This window comes from Amaranthus tricolor, chromosome 9, assembly GCF_026212465.1.
Source record: "Amaranthus tricolor cultivar Red isolate AtriRed21 chromosome 9, ASM2621246v1, whole genome shotgun sequence".
Lineage (NCBI taxonomy): Eukaryota > Viridiplantae > Streptophyta > Magnoliopsida > Caryophyllales > Amaranthaceae > Amaranthus > Amaranthus tricolor.
Window position 1 is genome coordinate 22567305 of NC_080055.1, and position 24592 is coordinate 22591896.

Consider the following 24592-nt stretch of genomic DNA (forward strand, 5'->3'; position numbering starts at 1 on the left):
CCTCTCTCGTCCAGTTTTCTATATATATGTATAGGACATGAGTTGGTTAGTTAGTTAGAAATCTTGTGTATTATTGTCTCCTAATTAGAGAGCTATAATTTTCTATATAAAAAGATAAATAATATTTCTTCTTCATATATGTAATATTAGTCTCACAAAAGGTGAGTGCACAACAGTTTGTTCCATATTGTTGCACAGTTGGTTTAATCTACATCAGTGCTTTCACATTCAGTGTGTTCTTGATTTTGATTCTTGACTGTTCTTGCATCTATTTTCTTCCGAAAATCTTAACAAGTTGTACATAACTAAAATTATAAAAATTGATATTATGAAAATATTACAAAAAAACAAATAAAACATATTTCGCCTGGCTTTGTTTTTTTTTTCTCGTATAATAGCCGCAATATGTAAACCATAAAATAATGAACAATATAAAACTTAATTTGGGTACAATTTTTTAAAGAGTTAGGCCTTTGAGTGTAATTTTATGGGGACTAGGAAAATATGAGTCGGTTTGATTAGCCAAATATGTAGCTCGCACCCAGAATATCCATGTGGATTGATCTAAAGGGTAAAGAGCTTGCAAGCTTGATGGGAACAAGTTACAACACGTTTTATATGAGACAGTCTCCACTTTAGACGCATCTTATATATAGATTAAATAACTTAACTAATACAAGCTATCAACATATAGACTTTGTGTTTTGAATTCGTTTCATAAAAAAAATCTCTTATAAAAATACCTAAAATTAAGTAATTATAGACTTGATATCAATCATCACTAGACTTGAGTCCATTAATGTAACAGCTGTTCTAGTGACAGACCGCCTCTCAGAGAGACAACCTTAAAATATGACGTTCTCATTTTTATTTCCTCTTTAAGATGTATTAATTAGTCTATATAGCTCATATATGTATTGCATCTCTTGAAGAGACTGTCTCTCACAATAATTTGTATTAAAATAATGGACTGCTAGTCAATTTTAAAATTTATTCAACTTAAAAAGGGTCCTATTGTCTTATTGATCAACGTTGTAATTGAGTAACATCATCTTTGCTGACTTGATTGGTATACTGCGTACTCGTATCGGTTGACCACGACTAATTACTACAAGTATTTGTTTTTTTTTAAAAAAAAAAAAACTGAAAACAGTTTACACTTTGATTTCCAAGAATTCCTAAAATTTATTTACACCTACGAAGAGATGGCCTCTTTAAGAGACTATTTGTAATTGGATCGGTCCATTATTCGTATTGATCATCGTGTGTGTAAGTTGCTGCAGGCTCTATTTGCGAGTAGTTGTACGTTTTTGAGCCGAGGGACTCTTTGACCGCACTCTCCTTTATGGGTATGAGTTGTCGTCGTTCTTCCCACTCCAGACCCTGATCATAGTTTTCCTATGAGCGGGATACACTGAGTATGATGATGATGATGATGACTCTGTAGAATTTTAAGATACCTCAACTCAAGTACGCATTTCGGATACGTCAAGTAAGGGTTCACAGTATGCCAAATAGGTGTTTTTAGCATGTTGAAGTTATCAAGTAAGTGTTAATCGCAATATTTTTGTAAACCTCAAATACCTACTTAGTATACCTCAAAACACATACTCTTACATGACATCCCTCAAACAACTACTTGATATATCTTAAATACTTACTTTACATACCCAAACTCATATTCAATATACCTAAAACAACTACTTGACAACCCCATATACCTAATTGGTATACCACAAATACTATTTGGTATATCTCAAATCTCTATCAGACATACCTCACACTTACTGGGTATACCAAGTAGGCATATTCCAAATACCTACTTGGTATATCTCAAACACCTATTTGACAACTCTAAATACATACTTGGTATATTTCAAATACCTATTTGTTATACCTCAAATGCTTACTTGACATCTCAAATATCTACTCATATTCCTCAAATTCTTACTTGATATATCCAAATACCTAATTGATGTATTTCAAATCTCTACGTAATATGCCTAAATTCTTACTTGATATTTCCTAAATCCTTGATGTTTAAAAGATAATTAATTAGCATTTTTTTAATTAATCAATTTTTGTGGACTAACCCTTCTAAGAATCTTCTCTTGAAGAAATGGGTTATTGATCTAAGTGTTGTAAGCACTTCAAGGATTCATGACAGTTTTATTATCATTGGTTTTCTAAGCACAATAGCATTATCGTGCGGGTTGCGGCAGTATAAGTTTAATTACAAGTTGAAACAACTCTCACTAATCATGAACCGTTAAAACCCAGTCCGGCCCGCTAACTTTTTATGTGGGTGCATTAATTAAGAAAATTTGAATGAATTAAGCAGAAAATTATAAAAGAAATCATAAAATAGCGATATTTGAACTTATTTTTTAATGTAAGTATTTTTTGTCTAGAACTGAGGTTTAAATTGTTCGATGTTGCTAACAGCGAACAAAAAGGCTGGTAAAAAATAGTCAAGTTATAATAGTGAACAAACACTTGATGTTTTTTTTTACCAAGTCTTTGTAGTAAACAGCAAATAAAAGAGACCTGGTCAAACAAAGTCAAACATTTGTATGCTGTTAGTAACAGCATACAAAAATTTGACCCTGTTTGACCAAGTAAAATTGTTCGCTGTTAGTAACAACGATCAAAATACTTGACTTTTTTCTGACTATCCTTCTTTGTTCGCTGTTAGTAATAGCGAACAACCCAAACCTTAGCTTTGGGCAAAAAGGGCTAACTTTGAGAGTTATTTTGAAACATTTCTTATTTTATGATTTTTATATTTTTTTTTGCTTAAAACACTTCAAATTTTCATTTATTAACTACCCAACCCTTTCAAAATTTGATGGGCGTGACCCTAGTTAACAGGTCGGGTCACGGGCTATGCCAGACATGGGTTTAGGGCAATGAAATGTCAATAAAATTTGATGAACCAACTCACCAACCAAACACGCTATATTTCCAACAAGTTGGAAATACTATCTTAATTAGTCGCATTCAAGTCTATTTTAGCACTTTTTTATTTTGCATATTGCGGCTAGTATACGAGAAAAAAATATAGTCATGTAGGATCTTACTTTATTCGTCCGAAGTATAACTCGAGATAAAATCAATTAAAAAAAGCATGAAAAGTTGTTTAGGTGTGAGTAAAAAAAAAAAAAAAGATGTAGTATTTTTGCCAAACATAATTTTAGCTTATTTGACTCAATTAACTAGCTAATTGAACTAAATAGCTATTTTTTTTTATTGAATCAGCTAAATTTCCAATCAGTAATTAAGAAAAAAAAAAGTACCTGAAGATGTCCAAAAGAAAACGACTGGATGATTCATGAATCTGAGTTTACATGCATTATACTTCATGACCTACAAACTTCAAGAATAATAGACGTCTACTTCATTGCAATAAATAAATAATGACCATAATGTACACGTATTTAATTAGATGTGATTGATCCCAAAGTGTCTTTAAATAATTCATTTAATTTAATAATACATCAAATTTAAGAAATAGAGGGAAGAACCACATAGAAGAAACTAAAGGAAAAGATATGGGAAAAAGCAATTATTTAATAATAATTGTATAAATAATTAATTTCATATAATTTAATAATAATTGTATAAATAATTAATTTCATATGCGCATAAATAAATAGAGAGAAAATGTTACCAAAATAAGAAAATAGGATATTTAGTGTAAGCATGCCAAAAAAAAAAAGATATCAGCCGATCTTCTGAGAGATCGATGTTAGAATATCTTCTGAGAGATCGATGTTAGAATAATATTTTTTGATTTTAGAATAATATCTTTTGATTACTAGAATATTTTGTATAATCAATATGATTGTGTAGAATATTAGGTAAATATTTACCTAATATTCTACATAATCATATTGATTATACAAAATGTTCTAGTAATCAAAAGATATTATTCTAACAATCGACTCTTTGAAAAATGTCTCTCACGCCTAATCCATAAAAATCTTAATGTTAATTTACTGTATTTTTAATGACTACTTACATTATCTTTAATGCTTACTTACAATATACTTAATGCCTAATCCAATCTTCATAACTTTGTTTAAGCAAAAGCCATTGGGTGTATCTAATGTTTGTTATTAAGGATGAATTAAAAAAAAAAATAAAGGGGGACAATTGACTATTGAGGGATGACATTTCCTATTTGGATACGAAAAGGAGAGGTGATGAAGAAGAAAGGCGTCGGAGGGAAGAAATCTCTTACATTTTCTACGAAACAAATCTTTTCGGCATTGAAAAAATTTAGAAGAAAAAATAAATTATCTTCTCTTCCTTTTTTATTCCCTAAAATGTTATCTAAATATAATGTGAAAAAAATAGTTTTTATTTTAGATGGAGAATAAGAAAAACAAAGTTAATACCAGATAAGAAAAATGTGGATGAGATAGAAAGAAAGGATGAATTTGTGAATGAGTATAGAAGAAAGAATATGGGATCCTATCTTAAGTAAAAATAATTTAAAATCAAAGAAACAGACGAATATAGAAAATGTGTCAAACTCAAGGAGACACTATAAGCAAACACTATAAACACAAGTCAAAGACGCGAGGAGCAACAACCTCCTCAAGAATAGACCCGAACATATGCTGACCCGACGCCAGGATCAAACGATGATTCAAACATGGCAATTGATCCTACGTGATTGGGTCCAACGCCTTCAGATCCCGAAGCTCCTCGTTTGCAGGACCCAACACATTCCCCGCCTGAACAAGCCACAGAATAAACACAGCCAGATCAACCGCCTTCACATACATAACAGCTTTCCTCTTCGCTTCTTTGAGACAACAACATTTGCTTGATTTGTGACTAATTTGTAGCTTAAAGTCTCAAATCAGTTAGTAGAACATTTTATCATCTTCGAAAATCTACTTGAATAACCAGAAAAACATGGACGATATCTTTTCGAGGGTTCCTACTCCAATCTAAGTATTAAACCGAAATAGCTCATTTGATAAAGAGCCTCAAATAGGTTTTCAGGATACAAAGGGGAAGGCATAACATCTACCGAAAGCTAAACCATGTAGATGGGGTTTTCTATCAATTAGTTCTAGTAAATGTAAAAGCGATTGACCAACAACGCAAAAGCTTCGAGATGTTGCCAAGCAAAAGCTTAAAGCAGGCCGAAAAAGATGCTGCTGTGTAATTAGCGCTTTTGTCTTCTTGATGCTATTTCTAATGCCCATGCTTTGCCTATGTCGGTCTGAAATTTACCTGCATGCAAGTTATAATGATCAAACTAAAGATTAAATTTGAATTCATATGATGGTCGATAAATTAGGTAACGCTGGAATCTGGATAACCTTTACGGATCACTATATATAAAACTTAAAACGACAACAAATCAAATAGAACGGTACTAAAGAGCATGTTTGTGATTTGAGATTATAATAGGCGACAAACATAATAAGAAAGGATAAACTACCGCTTATGTTACTTGGACTCTTTATTTAGTTTCACGTACCCATGACAGATCCTTGATGCTCGGACATTGGTATCACTTAGACACTTTATTTTAGGCGTAAAATTGAATATTTAGACGTATCCGACACTTGGACACGTACCAGTATCCGACATCAGTACCCGAGTCCAAGTAACAAAGACTACCACAATACTATAAAAAGTGCAAAAGAACAAGGTCGTATCAGTAAGAGAAGTTTACCAGCAGTAGATTCAAAGAATTCCTCCAGATCCTTCCCTTGTTCTGTGCAAAGATAAAAAAGAACGGGTAGTTGAACATCATTTTTCATTTCGACACACGAATGAAGTAGTATGCTAGCTAAAAGAAATAACCATAAGCAACTTTGACATCCTTACAATCTTAACTAGCTCTTTAACTTATACTACATACTCTAGATGAATATAAATGGAATTATGTTTGTTGACAGCCTCACCTTTTTCGTATTCTGATGCTTGAAGTATCATCTCAACCTGTTGAAAATAGAGAAGATAAAAAGTACATTAACGGCCCGTTTGGCAGGTGGTAATAAACAGTGGTAATGGGAATGAAAAACTAGTGTAATTTTGGTTGAAAAATATCTTGGCTATCTTGATCGCCATGCTTGTCCAACTTAATCATCTCATTTTCTTCATAAAATTCATTTCAATGCATTACCAGTGGAAGAGGTGGTATTAGGTGGTAATGGAAATTTGTAAACAAAAAAAGTTTTTTGTGATCAAAGTTTCATTAACATGGGAATGATATGGAACTTTTGATGAAATTTTACACTATAAATCATTCCCATTACCACCATTTAATACCACTAACCAAACGGGCCGTAAAAACACAAGATATAAAGCAACAATGTCCCAAGACCCGAATCTTACCCAACGTTGTAAACGAACCCGACTTCAAAAATTATTTACAATTATATACATACAATATGGACACAAAACCCGATTTCAAACAAACCCAAAATACCTAACCTGAAATCAACGAAATGACCTGAATGAGCACATCTAGTCAAAAGAGTCATTTTAATTTTTAAGATGGCCTAATTAATACAAGCCTCAAACAAGAGATATTTACACTACATGTCTCCGTCCTTCTCATTCAATTTGCTACATTAGTTGCAAAATACTCTAGATAATTGAGTGGGCCGAAGTACTATGCATTGTATTAGAAAATACAAGTTACCAATGAAATGGTATATACGACGATATTGCAACATTGAAATCATTTTAATTTTTAAAAGAAGATAACGAAAAAGTGTAGAACTATTAACACACCTTGTCAAAATCCTTCACAAGCTTAGCTTCCGGTGATGAGCCTTCTTCATATTCCATCCACAAATCATATATTTCTTGGGCTGCAAATTGTAGGTTAAGAAAAGGGTTATATATATCCATGCTCTTTGGAGTTTTCCTTTTCCTCTTCCATGGTATATGGAGAAGTGAACAATTAGCTAGCAAGCTAGTAAGGCAAGGAGGTAACCTCTTGAACCTCCACCAAGGACGTTGCACATATGGTCAATTGCTTCCCTTTCTCTGCGACTCTTTTCCTCCTTGGAAATCCCATCAGAAGGTGTAATATCACCAACAATTGCTGCAAAGAGAAAGCAGATAATAAGAACATCTTTCAGATTTGAGGATAAATAGCAACAATATAATTAAAGATAGGAAGAGGTCAAGGAAAATAGTTAAGTATCGTCATTCCTTGATTATTAAGAATATAACAGCATTCACCCACATCTAATAAATTATTTGTTCAAGCAGCCAAACCGATTTGATAGGATATAGGCTTTAGGTTCTACTTGTTCTTACACAAATACGCTTAAATTAAGGTAGTATATTACAAGCCAACCCCAGTTGATTAAAAGTTCTTATCTATGCATGAATGCATCTGATAGGTTTTTTAATCATATCTCCTTCAGTGAATTGCATCCTATATCTCTGTTCACCAAGTAAACTTTAAAAATATGTCGGTATCAACCCATGTTACTTGGACTTGGGTACTAATGTTGAATACTTTCAGTCATCGAAGCTAAGTTGATACAACCAGAAATTTCTCTTGCATTAGGAAAAGAAAACTGTAGGGTAGTATAATAGTGATAAGGATAAGAATGCATCTTTCAATCCGTATTCAAATTTAAGATGAGAATTTTTGCAGGGGATGAAATTAACTTTCTAATGTTTCAATTACAACATTCAATTACCCCAATGTCGTTAAATGACTCACTTAGAAAGGGTATGTAGGTTAAATGTACCCAACCTTATCTTTGTAAAAACAATTAGGTTGTTTCTTATCGACCCTTAATAGTAAACGTTATGTGCAACTTCACATAAGAAGTGCAAATGATTGAATAGGTTATTTACTAGTCTATTATAAAATGAAACGAAGCTATAAATATTTGGCTCCATAAAGAATAGACACTTCACACTATCCTTAAACTGTTAAAAAATGAAAATTAATCAAGAGGTCGTTTTAGACGGCAGCACAACAAAGTTTTGAAACAAATAAAAAGATAATTTGATGAGAAGTACTTATCAATATCTGAAAGGTCAATAAACCAAGTTTCATACAAATTTGCATCTTATATTTCCCATAATTTAACAACAAAAGACTTCCAAAATCTCCAGTTATGTATAGTTTTTACTTCAAGCACAATTAAATGTTCCTATTCCAGACGAAGATAGTAACTCTGGTGGCTCAGCGTCAACAACAATAAATGATGTGATATATAATTCAAAGGGATCTCCACATTATGTTTCGAATGGACGAACATAAGAAATATCATTGAATTAAACAAAAAAAGTGCAAAAGAGACCATCTTATCTAAATGACAATGATTGTTTGCTAGCAAGAGAAAATGGCATAGCTACATTTGCTTTATTTGCATCAAAACCTTCAAACTTTAAGGACGCATCAAATGAAGATGTTTGGATAAAAGCAATACATGAAGAGATTTATGTGATTGATAAAAAACAATACATGGGAACTTATTGACAATTAATTGCCCAGAAGGTAAAGCCATTACTGGTTTGAAATGGGTCTATAAAACAAAAGTAGGTCAAGATGGAAAACTTCAAAAACACAAAGCAAGGCTAATGGTTAAAGGCTATGCTCGGAAACCTGGAGTTGATTTCAATGAGGCATTTGCTTTTGAGCAGTGTTAGCTTCACAAAAATAATTATTTGTATAACAACTTGACGTGAAATCCGCATTATTATTGATATACCTTTTCTATTTCAATCCATTGCCCATTATACTCTCACCCTCGCAACACTTTCTTACTATGATGGGGAATTGGAAGTACAATTAAGGCAATGATTATGGTACCCTAAAAATACATCTAGTTTCATTGTAAATTTATATAAATATTATCATTTACACATACTCTAATGAGCAACAGCTACTAAAAGTAGGGACATTGAGGGTATCCTAATTCCTAAATAGATCCGTATATACGTAGTTATATGGGCTCTTATCCTTGAAGAGTTGACAACTCACAGCTAATCAAGAGGTTTATTCAGATTGCAATACAACAAAGTTTTGAAAACAGCAAAAAAAAAAAAAAAAAGAGACAAAGAAATTAAGTAGTGCACATGTACTCAAAAGAAAAAAAATAAAAGACTTAGTAACATTATTTACCATTGTTCCAATGTACTTGATTCAATCTTGAAACTCTTGCTTTGCTCCAATGGAGTTCCAGTCTTTAGGGTTCCATTGATGAAATATGAGTCAACTATCTTAGATATTCATTAATTAGTCTATTTTATGTTAGGTTAAAGTTTTGAGGTTACAATTTAATTCAAGCTAGAAAGTCCAACTCATCTTAAGTTGAATCAAGAAGAGGCACATGAATGGGCTAGAGGTTGAAGTCCATGAATAATTTCAGAGGAGAAGGCTTCAAGTCACGAAAGTCCAAGTTCAACAAGAAGCTAAAGAAGGTCCAACAAGTTAAATAGCCCAAGAGTCATCTAAAGCTTAAGAATTTCGACCATCCCAAAAGCAAATTAGAATTCCCTAAAACTTCCTCAAGATGGTGCAAGTAATGAGGGTTTGAAAATTAAGATTTCACCACAAAGTGTCCAGAGTGAGGGTTTGAGAAAGGGTCCACCACAATGATGTAATGCAAAATTGTAACCACCTCGAATTATGAAGGCAAGTACTAACTGAAATTTAATATTAATCAAGCGGAAGCTTACTTTTGCCAACACAATTAAGGGGTTACTTAAAGGTCAAACCAATATCCAAGCAACATAACGGAAGTCTTAACTGTCCAAAATATAGGAAAATTACAACCAAATCGAAATAAGTCCAAAGTTCAAATTACATCCTTAAATTAGTCTAAATCTAAACTAATAGTCTCTCAAATACAATAAGGAGATCTAAACAAAAGGGGAGTCATACTCCAACTCGGGTTCAACTTCCCCTCGCATATCCATTCTCCGTCGAGGTGCCATAGGGGTTTACTCTAAAAACAAAACCATTGGAAAAACATACAAAGCATAGTTTCAGCAAAAAGGCTGAGTATAAACACACTGATGTCCGTCAAACAAGTTATTAGAATCTTTTTTTTTTTTGCATAAATTCATTTTGAAATATGCTTTTTTATTTGATAAATCATATTACGATTCAAATCCAGTTCAATGGCTCTATAGTCACTTCAAATTCTCATTTTTCATCATAAATCATAAGATCTCAATAGATCCAAATCAATTTCAAACTCATATCATAAGTTTACATGGGTACTCTGTGAGTCATCCTGTGACTCGTTTGGTAGTCGGTCTACCGTCCGCGACATGTCCGGCAAGTGTAACACAATGGTATTGTGAACAATACGCGCTCAGCATTAGTGAGCCGTTTAATCATGCACACAACATTTGTTGTGGCACATGTACTCGCCATTTAGGCTAAAACATTTTTTTGTACATAATATATATCTTGTAATTTTAATAGCATTTGAAAGTCAAAAATATTAACTTTTTCAATATGATAAACATCTTTTATTTGCACATAGCAAAACACACTTTATTTGCGACTTAGCAAAATCAAATCATAATATTTCCCACATGGGTAAAACATGCTTAGCATAATCATATCATTAAACATAACCTTTATATTATATTGGGGCATCACTAGCATGTATGGAAATGCATCGTAACAAAAAGTAATTAAAGTTCAATACGATATTTTTTTAAGAAAACCACTAAAATGTTTCGTTTCAATCCTTCTTAAAGTAAATATAACTTAAAAGGGTTTTGAAATTCATTCAAAATAACTAGAATATGATTCATAAGTCTATAAAATCATTACAACAGAAGATTTCATAAAACACTATTTTCTTAAATACGAGATAGTTTTGCCGGTAATAAAATCGATAATTGATTTACAAAGTATATATTAATTCTCCAACAAGGCACAAATTAATCAAGTCATTATAATACCTTATTTAAAATGAATTTAAGGTTTTCCCATCAGATTATAATTGGTTATGCGAATTTATAACGATCTTACAATTACTTTTGACAATTTGGGTATTTACCGTTATTTAAATGGTGTTTTAAATCCGTAAAATTTATAAACCATCTAATTTAAACTTAATTTATACTATGAGGCAGTAGGTTATTAATATAATTATAAATTTTTTTTATATAGGTCTATTTTTACCCAACTTTAATTAACAATATTACACTTTTTAATAAATAAACATTGTCTATTAATTTGATAAATTAGTAAATAATTAATAATTTATTTTATAAAATTATACCAAAGTTCCAGAAGTCATATAATATGTTTATTAGGCTATTTGAACTTATAAAACTCATGTATTATGTTTTATTATTTTGTATAGATATTTTATCGATAAATATAATAAAATAGGTTTAAAATTATTTTAGTTCGAATAAAATATTATAAAAATTATATGATATTCCAGAAGCTATTTTAAGGGGTATAAAATTTTAAATAACCATTAAAAATCATGTGGGGTATTTTTAATAATTAATATTGTTATTTTACCAATAAACCGAATAAAATTTATTTAAGTCCATATATGGTCACGAAAATCCATATAAATTTTTGAACATGTATCTACTGTTTATATAAGTGTCTTATAAAATTTTCATGTCCAAAAGATGTCATTTAATATTTATTTTATATTTTACCGTTTTCAAACTTACCGATTATTAATAACCGAGTAAAAATTATTAAGGTCCTTAAATGTCAACGAAACCTTCCCAAACTTTTACCAATTTTACCTACTGTCCATATGAGTATGTGATAAAAATTTCAAATCCATATGTCTTTATTTGGTAATTATTTTATATTTTACCATTTTACAATTTACCGTTAAACAATTTAACGATTATTCAAAAAATAAAAAAAAAAATTTCAAACTAAATATATTTTGGCCAAATCTTGTTGGAGACATTATAATATGTTTTTATTAATTATGTTTGATGATGAAGAGTTCATCTAATACCATGTTTTATAATAAGAGTATTTAACACCTTAAAATCCATTAAAATATCAATTTAACGAATAATCTCAACAAAAAGTATCCAAGAAATTTTCTTAACATATAGAAACTGGAAATTTCTTTTAAAATGAATTTCAAATATTTCAAATTCATATAATCATTTCCATCACAATAACTTTCACAAAGTAGTGTTAAACATGTCTTTAAACATACAATAATTTATAAAATCAACATGCATGATGCCCACAATAATAATACATGTAATAAATTATTCCATACTCAAATTTATCATTTTGATATCATTTTTCAAGATTTAAGAACTTCTCTTTGGGAATTTTTTTTTTTTTAAAAAAAAAAGTTTATACACAAACTTTCCCAACTTGTTCTTAAATCCTTTAAAAATCACCCCATGTGACATACCTCGACTCCAAGCCTATATAATTATTCCGTAAGCTCCTACGCGTTCTTAGAAGCGGTTCTAACTTCGGGTCCTTGCCCTTCAAGTCTCAACTCCAACTCTTCAACTAAACATATTGTACTCATCCAAAAATCAATAATAATTTTGGATTTCTAACATGCACTTAATTTTTCCAAGTTAGAGTTGTTAGACTAATACTTGTGATGATTTTAATATATTTGGAGTATACTTATTATGTTGAGCAACATACTTAGTTAAGTCCCATAATTTTATTTGAATCCTTTAAGTAACAAAATTTATATGTTTGTGGAAATACATCTTTTTACTTTTTATTATGGCTGATTTTTATAGATTTATAAGTGATGATTTTCTTAGTTTAGAGATAAAATATTTATTTTATAATGATCTTAGTTTATAAAAAGATTCATGTAAAAAATATATTTTACATGAACAAGTTTTAACAAAAACTAGTGGAATAAAGAAATGAACATAACTTACTCTATACTTGGTGGATTTCTTCAAGTTTGGTGTCTATGGAAAGCTCTTAAGATGAAGATTATTTTTATGGGAGATTTGAGTTTATAAACATAAATTTTCAGAAGTTTTAGATGGGTTTTTGAAGAAGATTTGATGAGAAAAGAAAGTGTTTTAGTTATTGAATGTTTGAAGGATTCTAATGTTTGTTCATGGATGAACTTGGGAGTAATGTGTTGGGGTTTATGGCTGAATAATTATTCAGAAAATAGAGTGTTTTTGCTTCAAATATTTGCCTCTTGCATACTTATAATGATGCACAAGCTTTGGCTAGAACAAAAGGGGTTCTTGGGTAGAGTTTTTAGCTTGTGTATGTAAGTATACAAAGGGCTATAAGGGGGAGTAGGACAGCTTTAGCATGGCTGGTTGGGGTTGTTTTTTGGTGATTTTTGTCCATCATTTGATCTATTATAGTGTAGGAAAGGTTTATCTAAGATAGTTTAAGGTTTGGGTAAAAATTGTTGTACATATAACAAGCTATGTAACTTGTACTTCATGTTTAAAAATCACTTATATATGTGTGAATATTTAATTTACTCCCATCATGATTACATAATATGCTTGGGTAATAATAAAAAAATTTTTCGAACTGTTATGAGTAGTTGCTCAACTTTAAGTTTTACCTCCAAAGTTTACGTTACTTGTTACGATTCGTAATCACGTTACGAATTAACAAGTTTCTAATCATTGTAGAGATTTTTCAAATTACTACCAGCACTAATTAAATTATAATTAGTAATGAACAAATATATAAGAATAATTAGGCGCTAAAAACGACTAATGAAATCTTCTAATAATACGACTGTTTCAAAAATCTTCTTTGTGACCCTAACACATTCTTGCTTAATTTAATTCTAATCAACGAAATTCAACTATTCCATAATACTCACAACACTTCTACATATTTCAATTTAGAGTCTTATATTACCATATCCCAATTCACTATCTGAAGAAGCCACCCTAACTCTTGATTGTTCTAATCGTCCTCAGGTTCTTATTCTAACCCATCTCCACCACAAATTTAGCTACATGGTACCAATAATCGATTACACAAAACTAAATTAGTAAAAAGAACCTTACCCTTTCTGAATCAAGAAGTAACTATTATTCAAGAATCCCTTAATTCAAACAAAAATTGTGCAAATTACTCAACGAAGTCCAAAGATTTAACACTTATCAGCAAACTTAATTTGAAATTGTAAAAATGCAAACAAAAGCCTCTTACCTTCAGCAATATCGTGGACAATCGCCATCTTCACACACCTAAAAAATTAAAGAATGAACAATTCCATTATCAAATTACACCAACACATTACCCAGATAAGAAAAGATCCCAGATAACAAAATACATACTTGTCACGATTAACACCAGGAATGTCAGAAAAAATAAGAGCCATTAACCCCATACGATACATATGATCAGAAATGGATTCTGGGTTTTGAACTTCTCTCTTCACCCACCCTGCCCTTTTCGTTGTCTAGTACCACAATTTCAACCAAACAAAAATCAACTAAAAATTGACATTCAATGGAAAAATTGGGGGAAAAGAAAAAGCAATACCTTAAGATTCTGACATAGAGTGAGGAATTCGATGGCAGAAGAAGGAGAAACAGAAGCATAATCTTTATCTGGGTTGTTATTGTTATTGTTATTGTTGTTACTGGGGATGTGTTGAGAAGAGGAGGAAGCAGCTGGTCTTGAAGAAGCCATGCGAAGAAGCTTGAGAGTGGGACTGGGAATCGATGAAAATATGTTGACAGAAGTTAGGCAAGAGGGGAGAGTCACTGAGCTTCTGCTTACTACACTCCACATTTTTTTCCTTTTGGTTTGGCTCCCCTTTTTGATTCAATTGCCCCTATTTTTGGAAGTTTAATTTACAACTATCACAAAATGTTGGGTGACACCGTTGTGAAATATACGTTAATAGGTCGGTCTAATTTTATTTTGGAAAAATTATCATGAGTAATATAATTTTTTACTAATTTTTTATAATAACACGAATTTGTAATAAATTTTAAAAATATAAAATTTAATCTCATTTTTCCATCAGCATCTCTTTGTTTCTTTAACCGTTAAGACAATAAATTTTTTATTTTAATTTTTTTAAAAGAAATTAACTAATATGCTCCGTTAGTGCTTTATCACTCACATTTACTCCTTTTGTGCTTAACTCACTCTCCTTTATTGTTTCACACCTTTACTTGCTGCTTCACTTTCTTCTACATCGAAGAAGACATAGAAGGATGCTCGAATATCCCAAGCTTAATCACACTTCATCAACGTAAATTATAATTAGTTTATTCTTCTCAATTGCATTATTTTTTCACAAATTCGTTTACAAACCAAAATTAAGGTTATAAAAATGACAATTTATTACATTTCTAATTTACTTGTTCAATTTAAAGCTGAATTTTTCGCCCAAAAATAATTTTAATTTTGATTTTCTTCTTGTTTCTAGGCTAATCTAATTGATTAATTACATTGAAGTTTTGCTAAGGTAGGGTATTCAAAAATAAAATTATGGGGTTAAATTATCTTTATGAGATGTGTTAAACTATCTCAATAAACCCAAATGAATTAGCAACAACTCCATAATCCATATACAATAATAACTAATCATAATCATGTTTAAACCTTTTAACTTAACACCCTTAAATATTTGCACATTCAAATTATATGATTGCAATACCATGCATATAGAAAAATTCTTCATAACATGTCATCCACTATTATTATATGTACAAAACATTTCAATCAAACTATAACGAATTGCTTCATACAATTTGAATTTGTAATGTTTGAGGATGTTTATAGGAATTGCTTATATTGTGGTTAGATAAAACTACTCTATTAAAGTATTGTAAGTTAATACTCCCTCATAGTTAAAAGATATTTTATCGTGAAAATTAATTTTAAGTAAAAATTAATTTTAATCAGAAAAAACCATTTACAATCAATATAAATTAGTAAACATCATATTTAATTGGTAAAATTTTATTTTAAATGATAAAAATCAATTAAAAATCAAATCAACCAAACTTGACGTCGTCTATTCACAATTCATAAATACTACTATTTGTATGAGATGGACTCATTAAGACATGTTTCATATTTAGATTAAATAGTTCAATAATTAAGACTTTTAACGCATAAATTTTTTGTTTTAACGTCGTCTCACCGTGAAACGATCTGGACCGGTCGTGTATTAGGCTTCCCCTCTCATTTTGAACAAAACGTCTGCTCAAAACCTCACAGACATAGTTAAACGAAAACGCCTTCACTCACCCTAAGTCATCAAGCGGAGAAAATCCACTGCTTTAACTAGAAGGTCCATTTCTCTCCTTGTTTTTTGCTTGAAAATCTGAAAATTTCTTGCTTTGATTGTGAGAATTATACTTGTTTTCCTCTCTGTTTTTCTATATTTCTGTTTCAATTTCTGTTACGTTGTCTTCGGTTTGTTTCATTCTGTGTTATCAATTCACATAGTGTAGCCTCTAATTCCTCTTACATTCTGCTATATTGGTCGATTAGGTCGAGTTAGAGCTTCTTGATTGTTGATATCAATTCGCCCGACAATCAAAAGGGTTTCAATTTCTTCATAAATCATGGAACCTTCAAATGAAGAACCTATTGTCTTTCTTGATCGTACTTCTCGAGCTACTCGAGGAAAAAGGTGAATACCCATTTTCTTTTATGCTTCAAATGTTGAAATTTCTTGAAATTTATGTATGTTTAATTTTCACCAGAATGAATAAATTTCTTGATGAAGAGATTGAAGAAGATGAAGCCTTTTGGAATCAAGATGCTCTTCAAGATGTAATTTTTTCTTATTTTGCTTTTGGGTTTTGCTACATTACTGGTATCTTTATTTAAATTTTTGTTTTCATGAGAATTGCTGCCACTTAATTACGCTTTGTCTATGTATATTTGTCAAATTCCGTTACCCTACTGCCATGAATGCCACCCTCATAGGCGGGGTACGTTAACATTGTGAATAGTAACAAAGCGCATATGATTGACCTTGGTAGCTAACATTATGTGCCGGCACAAATAAATAATGCATATGATTAAATGACTCGTTCTAATATAGTCCATTATAATTTGAGTCTTAAACAACTAAAAATTTGGCCTATTTTGTCAAATATTGCCTTTATTAAGCTGGAGACGAGTTCTCATGATGTCTTACATAATGATTTTTGTTTGGTTGCTATATTTAACGTCAATAGTCTGATGGTTGAAGTTAATCACTTTGTAAAAAACTCTAAAACCTGTATATTAAGATTGAGAAAGCAGGCGAAGTTGCTGGTCAGACCGTGTATTGAAAAAGTATGAATTGGTGTTTCCACGTAAATATGTGCTTTTTTATCAGGAAGAGAATGACAATGAATATGAAGCAGAGCCAGAGATTGCGGACGAGTTTGATAGCGATTTTGACGAAGACGTGAGTGTTTATGTTATTTTCTCCCTCGCTTTAATTTTTTTGTCATTGTGGATGTTTGCAGCATGACTAAAATTCTCTGTTTTTTGTACTAGGAGCCAGAACCCGATGATGGAGCAGAGAACGAGTTGGATGCAAAGTTAGTAATCTTCTTTAAAATTCGAGTTATTGTTCTATGTTGATGACCGAGTACCAGAAGTTGGAATCTTTTGCAGGGAGAAAAGGCCGAAGAAGCGACTAATATATCCAGGGAAGCAACTACCTAAGAAGAAAAAGAAGGGTCTTTCAAAATTGGAAGAATCTTTAAAGGATGAAAAGACGGATGATTCAAAGATTGTGGACACTCCAGATGAAGACAAGCTTTCCGAACAAGCCACCACCCCAGATAATAATGAGGATGCTGACGAAGGTGAAGGAGAGAAAAGTGTTAGGAAATCTACTCGAACGGCTGTTATAGTAAGGCAAGCTGAAAGAGAAGCAATCCGCGCTGCAATGCAGGCTACAATGAAGGTCAGTCTTTCCCCAATTTTCGCTATAGTGGTATCCATTGAAGTATTGGTGTCGATTTTTACAAGCATTATCGTTTGATGGATAGGTAGCAGTTTGTTGATAAGGTCCAAGTATACTAATGTCGTGCTCCTGATAAACCAATGCCACTTATGATGAAATCGTCAATCACATTTCTTCCCCATCCCGTGAAATGTACTGAATTGTTTGATTTTGTCTCCATGTTTAGCTACATCATGTAATGTTATCAATTTTTACAATGATGCATCTTGGAGACTTCAATATCATTTTCTGGGATATAATTAGCATCTTGGGGAAAATAATTTGGTGCTTTCATGGACTTATGCTATACAGTTGGACTTCAACCTATAACAGACTACTTTTCATTTGTAAACAGTTCAATTCAGGTGGAACAATAAATTGGCTCTAATAAGAGTAAAAGGTTGATTCCTCTTTATATGATATACTTAAGCATTGCTGTATATTTGAAATGCTGAGCAGCTACTGTTTTGATGGTAGAAAAAATAAGAACTGCTGGATGGGCAGAAATTGGTGTTTACGTGCTGTGCAGTGTCTGTCACCAAAGCACTGTTCCTCTTGTACTAGAGGACATAATTAAATAAGGGAGCATGTTTGTATTTCTTGATTGGGATCTTTACCATCTTTATCAAGTTTCACTTATGAATTAACTGCTATAAGAGAATATTTGTGTTCCATAATATCTGGATTGGCATATGTTAGAGTGTATGTTCAAGAAGCAATAATGTCTATATTGTGGAGCTTACTTTTTAATTTATTGTCAGCCTATAAAAAGGAAAAAAGAAGGTGAAGAGAAGCGAATGACTCAGGAAGAAATGCTATTGGAAGCTGCTCAGACAGGTTTGTTCTTTTCAATTTCTTTTGAAATGAGGCATAGCATGTACGTGGATGGTTTTTTTTTTTTTTTTTTTTTTTTGTTTTATAACCAATGGAATATATTGCAGAAATCATGAACTTGAGGAACTTGGAGCGTGTTTTAGCTAGGGAAGAGGAAGTTAAGAAAAGAGCCATTGTGCATAAAGAAATTTTTACCGGCCCACAAATTCGATATTCATCCAAGGATGGTAGCAATTCCTTCTCTTTTAGCCGCATATGATTTGATTTCACTTTATGTGTCGCTACAAATATAATGGTTGAGTGACATACTCAATGAATTTATGCTTCATAAAGATTATATTGGATAGGAAATATTAGGCTACTCATGGCTTAAAGACAGAAAGAGACAATGGAGCTACACCTTTACCAAAAGGTTTCAATAATGTAAGACATATTGTAGGGATTGTTCAACCAACAATTCATTTGTCATAAAGCATGGTTTGTGGTTTCTCAAACCACTTGATTTAAAAGTGTAACTAGGAAGAAAAGAATTTACCTTTTTGTAATAATGAGGATGGTCTTGGTTTGGATCTTCATGGAATATAATCTCTATTAAGCAAGAATTGTGGATAGTGTAGCTAGAGCCATAAGTATTCTAATGAAGCTAGTCTGTCTTTATTAGAGCTGGAAGAACATCAATCAAGTTTTGAGCACTGCTCATAAAAACCCTTCTAACTACTGGCTACATGGAGGACAGAACTTTGCATATTGTAATGGTGTTAGAACTTTCTCCAAATGTTCATACTTGCCTTTAAGTAGGAGTTAGGACAATCAGAATTAAATCTATCAAACATTGATTTGGTTGTTTCATCTTGCAGGTAAGTCATATATTGAATTCAGAAATGGTGCGTCCTTTGAGACAGAGATCTCTACAAAATCAGTTCCGTGTAAGTTTTGGTGATAATTGGATCATTCTTATAGAGTTATGTATCTTATAGATGTTGAATTCATGCTTATTAGTGTCCCCTGGTTGCTAGCCTGCTTAAGATTATAGGTTTATTTTGAGTGAAGGATTGATTGAATTTTATACGTTCTGATTTGTTGCCTTTTAGTTACAATTATGCCTTGCAAATTTAGTTTATGTGTCTGATTAGACATATTTGTTCTGTGTTTGGATTTTTGTATCAGATTGCTTTGGAGATTGATTGGGAATAGTTGTTTGTAGATAGTTTTCTATAGTTCATGTTTTATTCCGGTTACTATTAAGTTTTGTAAAAAACTGATTTACTAGTTCATCATGACTATATGTTATTGAATGCATTTTATTTGGTCATACTATGATGGAAGTTGGTATCAAAGTCTTTGCGAGTGTAACTCTTTGAAACTTGTGCCTTTTGAATGATTGGTAGATCACAAGGAGACCCTTTCTCATGCATTTTTTTGTTGATTTCATTGTTATTTGATTCTGATTTTTCCTTTTTTTTCCAGATCCTCAACAAGCTATGTGTGTGATCACTGGACTCCCTGCAAAGTAAGAACTGCAAAATCTACTTTTTTTTGGATAATAATTGGGAAGTTAGTGGGACTTGTATTCTTCAACTTTTTAGAGCTGCAGTTCCTATTACAGGGTACTCCATTGTTGCATTTTGAATCCATACCAATGTGTATCTCTAGTTAGCAATCTTCTCCAATGTCCATTAGACTACCGTCAATCAAGAAAGCTTTTGAAAACAAATGTATGTGATAAGATAAGATGAACTTATATTCATGCATAAGGAAAATAGAACAATTTTCTACAGAAATACCTGCAGGCTCAAGGAGAGGGTAGTCATACCTTATTCTTCATTTACCGGACATCTACTTCTAGTGTTATTAATTTTCTAAGCTATTCAGATAAAGTTCATGAAATTTGATGCATTCTAGGTATCAAGATCCAAAGACGGGGCTGCCATATGCAACGAAAGAAGCTTTTCAATTAATACGAGAGCGGTATTGCTTCTCATCTTTACAATATATGATTTTCATGGTTTTGTCGTTTACTTAAAAAGTGGTGACACAATAGCACTTTACTATTTTCTTGTTAACTTTTGCTATAGTTTTGGATACTATCTTCACTGCCAAAAATATACGAGATGATCGATTCTATGTTGTTGAAGTGGATGCATAAAGGTATCCATTGTGTGAAAAACGTCAGCTTAAAGGATATTCTTCTTGATACAAGGCAATGTGTAATTTTGTCTTCTGAACAAGAGTCCTTTTCCTTTTAGATTGTCCAATGCCTGTTCCAGTTGCAGGAAGGTTTGCCCTTCATTTCATGTGCAGGTCTCTTGTCATTAGATCATTCATTTTATATGGCTTCTGCTCAGCGGTCACTTTGTGGAGACCCTAGACTAGCACACATATTTTTGGGTGTACTAATGCAAGTAACTTAGTGCAAGAAGTGACCATAGGGCAAAATACGGTTTCGGTTGCAGTCACGTTAACAACAATGAAATGGAATTCGCAACGCGGATGATTTTGTGGCCAATGTGGCCTATATTTCGGTTGTGGAGAGCTCAAAAATGTTTACGATACAGTAACTATAGGTGGCGCAACTTTGTTTTGCACTAGGGAATGGGACCATAATTTAAAACATTAGTTTTCTTTTGTGCTAGGCAGAAAATAAAACTAAGAATGTGGACACAACTAAGTCAAGTGTCGAAGTGTAACTCCTAGATAAAAAAAAGTCATTAATTTGCTAGTTGAGGAATAATGACATGTTATAACCACAATCTCTTTGTGAAAAGAGGATTAAAAAAGATTTATGTGGGTAAGAGGTCAAAGTTGAGCTTGTCCTTTTGTGCTTACACCACTACAAAAGAATCCTTTTCAAGGATGAGAAAACATCACTCTGATGCTCGAGTGAACCTATTTGCACTTATCTGATCTGCAATACTTTGAGTTTAATGAGTTAAATTTCCTTTTATAGAGGTTTTACTGAACAAAAGCTCAGAGTACAACATATTCAACTAAGACAGATGTAACCTAGTATTTAAACCATTTCTAAGCATGCTAGCTATCACATGGGAGAAGTTCTCATACAAGCAACAATAACCTTTTATGGTCATGCTAAAAATGGAGAATGGTGAACTTTCAAAAAGAATTTTTGTCAAGAAAGCAGCCTTTGGTGCAGAAAGCGGGATGAAATTAAGCTGCAGTCTTGGAAACTGCTGGAAATAAGGGACTGCTCCAGCTGTTCATCTAAAAGCTAATCAATTGAGTGTCTAGGACTCGAGCCTTTAAAAAATGTATGATATTCTTTAAAAGCGTAAATAGTAAGTCTTTTAAGGCTAGATTTCGTGGATTGGAATTTATGTTGTTCCACTTGCAAGTGCAATACTCAAGATAGTCAAGAAATTGTGTAGTTGACAATTCTAAAGAAACTTGAAAGGGCTTTTCCTCATGTTTTGTAGCAGCCTTTACTACAAATAAACTTGTTTCGCTTGGGCTCTGCCGATCACTTTTTTGGGGAGTGTATAAATGGTAGTTAGACCTTCTCTTCAACTTATTTCTTATATAGTGGGGGGATTTATCGATGGTAGTTAGGCCTGTTCTCTTCTTTTCCTTGTTTTCACCGTCTAGAATTCGACTGTTGGACCTTTTTAAAAGATTTTTGTTGTACTTTCTTATAGTAATTCTCTTTTATTTTCTTCTATGCAATAGCATTCTTGAATTAACTATAATTATAGAATTGATTTTTACTGATTAAAACTTATATATATTAAATATTATTGGCTTAAGAAAAAGAGAACAAGGCCTCGGTGTAAAAGTATACCAAAACTGATTGTGAGAGACAATGGGAAAGGAGGATTATCAAAATTTTACAAGTAATGTGGAGAGAGGGTTAGAGAGTGGTTGGGTAGGACGATTATTTTTGAAATTAACGTTAACTTTATTAATGGACTGCTGAAAAAGGGGAAGATGGACGTTACTAGAGGTCAGGAGCAGTTTTTTATCTTGCTATCTTTGTTTTTCATTGACCTGATGGGGTTAATTATTTACTTTCTCCATCCTCATTTGCTTACCCCATTTGTCTTCTTTCACCTTATTGTTAAGAGGGGTATTCTTGTGGATAGGGTGAGAGAGCAGTGCGGTTAAAAGTAACGAAAGATAAGACAGGCGAAAATTTAGGTACTACCAAAAGGGGAAAATGTAACATGGGACAGAGTATATAGTTTTCTGTTTCCATAGATATTTCAAGTGACACTTGCCTTGACAAGTGAATTCTTGTAACTTTCTATGCTGTTGGTAAATTCCTGATGTTGCTGAGCTTTTTACATTGATGGGAATCTAACTAACAGATAATCACAGACATAAGACGGATACTGTTACCGTCCTGTGCATCATTTGATATATAAATGTCTTTTTTTCACTGCTATATTAGGACTGCATTAGAAGCTCCCTACTTTTTCTGCCATTGCTTGAGATTGTATGTAAGACTGTAAGTTCATGGGCATTATGTAGTTGAATCGTATAGATCCCTCCTTATCGCCTTGAGTGTAGTAGGGCTTTTGACGTACCTACCTCATTGATTATCAGGATTGTTGTGGTTTCTGTTTGGTCTTTGCGCCCAAGTTTCAGACTTTGGGTTGAATATCATTACGGCCTTTGTTGGTTTCGTGTTGCCAAGATAGCTTCTCAGGCTGGTTACTTCTCCAGGATAGCTACTTGCCCTCTAATTTGATGCATTTATTTATCTGTGTAAGTCATGGTTCGACCAAGCTCTGGTCAAATGTAGCATGCAAAATCAAGACAGCTTAACCTTCGATGTCATTAGTCATTCTACTTTGATTGACCTGCTGTTACATTGCAGTTATGCTGCTGAAAATAGCCGCACTGAAAGTAAGATATATAGTGGGGACATATATGACTCAGTTAGTGGGCAAGGATTCTTATGCAAGAGGAAGAGATCGTTTATCCCACGTCAAACTGAACAATCATATACTCGAGCCTCGAGACGGTATCGCCAAATATTACATTTTGATAATCTTGTTTCAGATTAGCTGCTACTGTAAGTAAACATTTTATATGGGGTTGTTATTTGTTTGATTAAGCAAATCCATGTTGCATAGAAAAATTAGGTCTTACATTGGATTTGTGTTGATCACAGGGACATAGGGAAGATTGAGCAGGAAAAGTCGCTTCTTGTTGCCACAAATTGTGCTTAACGTCAAACTTAGGTAATCGTCCTGTGGAGCAAAGGCTACAGAAGCTACATTGATTCAGAAATGTTGCTGCTAACCTTTAGTCTTGTCAACCATCAAGTCGCCAGTCGGTGAAGGAACTTGTGTTACGGTTTTTGGCAGTCATTTCATTGAATGTATCAGGTGAAAACGCCACCAGAGTACCATTTCATTCCTAAGGCCAACAGCTAACGTTTCTCCGTAATTTACAATCGAATCCCCCTGGGTGTATAGTAAAATATTTGTGTATCATTGTATACTAGGGTTTTTGATCTATTAACTTTTATTAATGTGAAAATCTTAAAAATTTGTACCCTTAATCTTAATATTCGTCTAAAGAGTCAGAGTCATCAATTCAGTATCTCGCCCAAGTCAGGGTTCGGAAGAAGGAAGGTAGCATATAGGTCATAACCCTTGTCCCCTCCAAGAAGGACAAGAAAAAATACGTGCACACAATTTAAAAATCTCTAATTTAATTAATTAAAATAATAAATGAAATATTAATAATTTTTATATTGAGATGAATCGAACAAGATTTCACTTGATTGCGTTATCGGTTAGAAATAAATTTCAAATTAAAAGTAATCGATATATAGTAAAAAAATAAGAATTAATTCAAAGGTCATAAAATACTTTTTCCATTTCATAATATTTGTT

At 32.3% G+C, this 24592-nt stretch overlaps 2 protein-coding genes across 4 annotated transcripts; one reads left to right on the plus strand and one right to left on the minus strand.

Moving 5' to 3' along the window:
- Window positions 1–4773: 4773 nt before the first annotated feature.
- On the minus strand, window positions 4774–14810 carry LOC130824061 (uncharacterized). Its single transcript, XM_057688941.1, has 8 exons — window positions 14474–14810; window positions 14266–14390; window positions 14138–14175; window positions 6971–7081; window positions 6766–6845; window positions 5931–5967; window positions 5699–5740; window positions 4774–5250 (listed from the first exon to the last, which is right to left on the minus strand). Exons 1-8 carry the CDS (start codon window positions 14723–14725, stop codon window positions 5183–5185), a joined length of 753 nt encoding a protein of 250 aa, XP_057544924.1. The 5' UTR covers window positions 14726–14810; the 3' UTR covers window positions 4774–5182.
- Window positions 14811–16080: 1270 nt separating this feature from the next.
- On the plus strand, window positions 16081–24273 carry LOC130823971 (SWR1 complex subunit 2). Of its 3 annotated transcripts, XM_057688822.1 has the most exons (13): window positions 16081–16241; window positions 16445–16586; window positions 16660–16729; window positions 17283–17354; window positions 17447–17490; window positions 17567–17861; window positions 18662–18737; window positions 18842–18961; window positions 19592–19660; window positions 20202–20244; window positions 20637–20702; window positions 23566–23763; window positions 23863–24273. In XM_057688822.1, exons 2-12 carry the CDS (start codon window positions 16519–16521, stop codon window positions 23753–23755), a joined length of 1113 nt encoding a protein of 370 aa, XP_057544805.1. In that variant the 5' UTR covers window positions 16081–16241; window positions 16445–16518; the 3' UTR covers window positions 23756–23763; window positions 23863–24273. The 3 variants fall into 3 exon arrangements, with proteins under 3 accessions (XP_057544805.1, XP_057544807.1, XP_057544806.1); XM_057688823.1 differs by lacking the exons at window positions 23566–23763; window positions 23863–24273 and adding an exon at window positions 23292–23559 and having other exon boundaries at window positions 16155–16241; XM_057688824.1 differs by lacking the exons at window positions 20637–20702; window positions 23566–23763; window positions 23863–24273 and adding an exon at window positions 20341–20617.
- The last annotated feature ends 319 nt before the right edge of the window (window positions 24274–24592 follow it).

What these genes read in the sequence shown, in the direction of transcription:
- LOC130824061 (XM_057688941.1), bottom strand. Translation starts at nt 14,725, where the DNA reads ATGTGGAGTGTAGTAAGCAGAAGCTCAGTGACTCTCCCCTCTTGCCTA. An exon ending in TGTCCACGATATTGCTGAAG is followed by an intron (nt 7,082 to 14,137) that starts GTAAGAGGCTTT and finishes TTCTCTTTGCAG; the next exon opens with CAATTGTTGGTGATATTACA. An exon ending in AGCATCAGAATACGAAAAAG is followed by an intron (nt 5,741 to 5,930) that starts GTGAGGCTGTCA and finishes ATCTTTGCACAG; the next exon opens with AACAAGGGAAGGATCTGGAG.
- LOC130823971 (XM_057688822.1), top strand. Translation starts at nt 16,519, where the DNA reads ATGGAACCTTCAAATGAAGAACCTATTGTCTTTCTTGATCGTACTTCT. An exon ending in TCGATATTCATCCAAGGATG is followed by an intron (nt 18,962 to 19,591) that starts GTAGCAATTCCT and finishes TTCATCTTGCAG; the next exon opens with GTAAGTCATATATTGAATTC. An exon ending in TTTCAATTAATACGAGAGCG is followed by an intron (nt 20,703 to 23,565) that starts GTATTGCTTCTC and finishes GTTACATTGCAG; the next exon opens with TTATGCTGCTGAAAATAGCC.